Below are 4,508 nucleotides of genomic sequence, written 5' to 3' on the forward strand. Positions count from 1 at the left end.
TATTCAAATAAGATAAAAAAAAATAAAGCTAAGTGTAAAACTTGTGGCAAAGAGTTAGCTTTTAACTATGTTACTCGGGGGGGGGGGGGGGGGAGGAGGGACGAGAAGTTTGAGGAGACACATATTGCTACACCCTCAAGATAAAGTTAAATATCTTCATATGAAAGCTTCGGCCGAGGGGACAAGTGTACCTCGTCAGCCTGACCCTAGTACCGGGTCAAATCAATTTTAATCAAAAATTAATACTGTTACCGGTGGTATTTTATATTATGATCCAAGAAAAGATAGGGAAGAATTGGCAAAAATGGTTACTGTTATGTGCTTACCCTACAGTTTTCCTTCTAACCCTCACTTTGTACATTATATTAGAAGAGTTTTTAATCCTACTTATAAAGAATGGCCTCGCATAACCGTAAAGAGCAATATTTATAAATATAAACTTGAACACTACAAGAAATTATCCTTATTGCGGCGACCAAAGTCGCTACAAAATCCATGAAAGTCGCTGCTACATGTTATCAGTGGCGACATTTGTGTTGCTACAAGGAAAACTTTAACTGAAAGGTATTTGTGGCGACTTCAAAAAGTCACCGCTAAAAGCTCATATTTTGCGGCGACACAGTTGCCACAAAAGGTCACAAAACCCGCTACAAAAATGGTTCCACAAGAATAAAATTTTAGCTGGGTCGCCACTGCTATTCCCTTTTAGCAGCAACTGTTATCGCTGCCAAAACATATTTTCAGTGGCAAGTTCATATCGCTACTATAAATGACTTTTAGTAGCGACTCATGTCGCTACAAATAATAAACCAAGAAAGGTGCAAAACTTTCTGTTGCGACTAAAGTTGCTGCAAAAGAAATAAACTAATAGTGGCAATTTTAACATCGCAACAATTACTAATATTTTGTGACAAAATAATGTCGCCACTAAAACCTATCTTCTCAAAAGCGATAGTGACCAAAATTATATATATTTCCGGTGGGAACCTAATTCTCTAAATTTAATGACGGGATATTCACATCTATTGACTATCAATATTAAAAGAAACCAATAATATTTAAAAACCACCAAAAGAAATTCTCAAACTAAATATTATAAATATTTTCATCACTAAAAAGTCAATTACATAATACTACACGACACTTTATTGTACATTGTAATTGTACGCATATACATATCCCAAAAAGACAAAATATTAAGTGCCTTGTAATTGCTCCTTGGTCGACACCATCCTTGAACGATACCATTGTTTATGTGCCTTGTCCCTGCTAAGAAATGTAGCAGTCGATCATCCTCTAAAAAAAATGTATGTCACGTAAATGACACTCACTCCCGTCCATTTTAAGGTTTTAACACAACTTTTAGAAAATCAGTTAATAACATTAATTATAAGGGAGTATTTGACTAAATTACTCTTTATTTATCTGCAAACATGAGAAACCTTTTTAGAAAGTTGTACAGATCATTTTCCCTTAGCTTTACTTCTTTCAAAGAACCACAGTTCTATTAAAGACTCACTTTAATGCATATGTTACCCCTACAGATGATATGCTGAATCTTTCCAGGGAAGAGCAGCAGCAACGCCTAAAAGTAATGTGCATAAATTTTAAAAGAAACAACAGCAGCAGCAGCCCCCCTCAGGCCTTTTTTTTAAACACTACATATGCCATTGAAAAATCCAGATTTCACATAAACAAAAAGCAACCCAATAGTCTATTATCAAGAGGATGAAATTTAAAGAAGGAGAAGTTGAAAAGAAGATAGGGAGCAAGTGACAGAAGAATTATCCAGAATTAATGAAGAAGAAATGCCGAGAAGGAAGAAGAATTGTTAAGAAGCGGCGAAGCAAGTACCTGTTGTTGCATTCTGATCATGAAACTAGCAAATTGTTCATGCATCCTCTTGTCCACTTCTAGATGGATCCTCTTTCCTACTTCTACATTTGCATGTTCACGCTCCTCTGCCAACTTCCTTTGCACTTCTGCATTTGCGTGTTCACGCTTCTCTGCCAACTTCCTTTGCAACTCAAGCTCCATATTTCTTTTCAACTCAGTGGCCATTTGTTCACGTTCTTCTTGCAACTTCCTATCCATCTCGGCTTGCATCTCTTGACGCACAATTTTCATAGCTAAAGACACGCTAGACTCTATGTTTGCATGCTGCGTGTTACTCTTTTTAGGAGGCTTCTTTCCGTATCCTTTTCCGCGAACATAACCTGTTCTCTCACCAAAAATGGTGGATAAAATCTCATCTCTAGTCATGGGATGCTCGATCTCTTCAGATTGTTTCTGAGCGACAACTTCCTAAAGTTGACCCTGCATTTATGCATAATCATTTACATCAAAACATAATAAAACACACTCAATGTAACTTATAGAAACAGAAAGATAACAAGTCTATGATATTAGATAATTATATGAATTTGTTGGGATTGTGAATCCACCCACATCAGTTCTCCTTTATCATCCTTGCGTGTATGTTGGATCTCCCAAACTTTATCTGGTGTGTCTATTTCTTCGGTAATAGGATTTCTCTGCAATATAATTTCAGAGAAAAAATGGCTAAACAAATATATAAATATGTAAATAACAAAGAAGCATATGTGATATTAGGGGACTAAATATATTTTTACCGTAGATTCCTCTACTTCTGCAAAAGACCTTGTACCACAAGTATGCTTAGTTATTTGATTTTCTCTATTTCTTTTGTTCCTCTTACTTACAACCTATAAGTCAACAGATTAATAAATCACCTTTCAAAGATGTGAATGGTGCCCTTTGGTTAACAGAATCTTCATGTATTAAGTTAGTACCTTAAAATCCTGACTTTCAAAATATTGTATTAGGTATTTCCAGTCCTCAAGCTCAACATCTTCAAGTCGATGAGACAATATTTCTTCATTAGTATTGTACTTAGAGTACATCCTACCTAGTCGAGCTTTCCATGCTCTAAAAAGCCTTTGCATAGTGCTAATTACAAAGGCTTGAAACCTATGCTCTTACAGCCCGCTGCAAACTTCAAATTTATCCTGCCAATAAATATAATATTATATTCAATATCCTAACCACATAAATGTAATATTAATATACCAATGAAGGGTTCCTATTAGAGTATAACCAGTCAAGTGACAACACAGAATAAGATAATCTTTGTGCTTCTATAATAAGAAAACTTGATGTATACCAACGATTGTATAGTTTAAACTTGATGTATACCAACGATTGTATAGTTTAAACTTGATGTATACCAACGATTGTATAATAAGAAAACTTGAAGTTTAAAATGTAAGATTGCAAATTTACTATTGAACCATCATTCAATTGGTATACAAATATTGGTTACAGAAGACTCTATAAGAACTGAGGACCAAGGTTATAGCTTAAAAAATGCAAGATATGTCTTTCTTATTCTAAAAACATCCTTAGCCACTGATGGAAAACGAAGATTCAAATGACAATAGATAATAAGAAATACTTGATGTAGCACCATGCTCGTATAATCTGAAGGCAAGTATAAATCGACACTCTGTATTTTAGTGCTCAAAAACCTTTACATCAGTCAAGTCAACTAACCAATCTTCATAGAATTAGATAATATAGCAAAAGCAAACAACAATCATCTGGATTGATAAGCAATCCACTTTATCCGTCATTGAACTAGGTAAATTGGATGAATCTAAATATTACTGGTTGCTTTTAATATGATAAAACCAGGTACTCACTAAATAAAACCAGTAAGTTGTTTGGAGCGATCTGATACATATAGGTACTCATGTCTTTCAAAGGCGCATCTTAACTAATTTCCTAATACATGTATTAGAGCAATCTGATACATACCAATAAGTTGTTTAGAGCAATATTGAAAGTAATTTATTACCTTGACCTTTAACCACATTGCTTCTCCGTGTTTCAAAACTATTTTTTGCCAATTTCCATCTTGGAACGAGATAGTGCTTTTCATGATCAAACCACAGTACTTAACAATATCTCTAGCCCCAGAACCTACTGCTCTATCAATGTCATCTGAAATCATAATTTTGATTTTGCCACCATACTTAGTTTTTATATCTAAACTTTTAGATTTGTACTTTCCTCTTCCTCTTTTTTATTGCTGAAAGAAACTGCAAAGTAATTGGATACTGTTGTTAATTAGTAGTTCCGCACAATTAGTAAAAATAATTTCACAAAACACCAAAAAATAAAAAAACTAACTTGCACAATTGTCAGCCTCTGGAGAGCGATGCACAGTTTCTGGTTCATTTCGTGATGATTGTGTTTCTAAAGAAGATTTTGGGAGAGAGTTACTAGATACTCGTCCGGTTTGTAAAGGTCCTTGACTCGGGTTACATGGTTGTCCTATCTCTACAGATGCACCAGATACTCGTCCAGTCTGAATGCATGGCTGAGACGTCGCTCCAAAATTGCCACGTCCTTGAAAACTTCCACGACCACAGCTCGTCCCACCTCTCCCACTTTTTCCTCGTCTAGTTCCTTTCATTTCCTGCAAC

General features: G+C 35.1%; 1 protein-coding gene across 2 annotated transcripts; it reads right to left on the reverse strand.

Annotated features, from left to right (window-relative positions):
• Positions 1–1,081: 1,081 nt before the first annotated feature.
• LOC107769232 (uncharacterized) lies at positions 1,082–4,206 on the reverse strand. Of its 2 annotated transcripts, XM_016588433.2 has the most exons (6): positions 3,878–4,201; positions 2,814–3,029; positions 2,634–2,726; positions 2,449–2,534; positions 1,855–2,316; positions 1,082–1,269 (listed from the first exon to the last, which is right to left on the reverse strand). In XM_016588433.2, the coding sequence occupies exons 5-6, from the start codon at positions 2,260–2,262 to the stop codon at positions 1,252–1,254; spliced, it is 426 nt and encodes a 141-aa protein (XP_016443919.1). In that variant the 5' UTR covers positions 2,263–2,316; positions 2,449–2,534; positions 2,634–2,726; positions 2,814–3,029; positions 3,878–4,201; the 3' UTR covers positions 1,082–1,251. The 2 variants fall into 2 exon arrangements, 1 of the variants encoding a protein (XP_016443919.1); XR_012700192.1 differs by lacking the exons at positions 2,634–2,726; positions 2,814–3,029 and having other exon boundaries at positions 1,082–1,266; positions 3,878–4,206.
• Positions 4,207–4,508: the final 302 nt, after the last annotated feature.

This window comes from Nicotiana tabacum, chromosome 16 (assembly GCF_000715075.1).
Source record: "Nicotiana tabacum cultivar K326 chromosome 16, ASM71507v2, whole genome shotgun sequence".
NCBI classification, from domain to species: Eukaryota; Viridiplantae; Streptophyta; class Magnoliopsida; order Solanales; family Solanaceae; genus Nicotiana; species Nicotiana tabacum.

What these genes read in the sequence shown, in the direction of transcription:
- LOC107769232 (XM_016588433.2), bottom strand. Translation starts at nt 2,262, where the DNA reads ATGACTAGAGATGAGATTTTATCCACCATTTTTGGTGAGAGAACAGGT.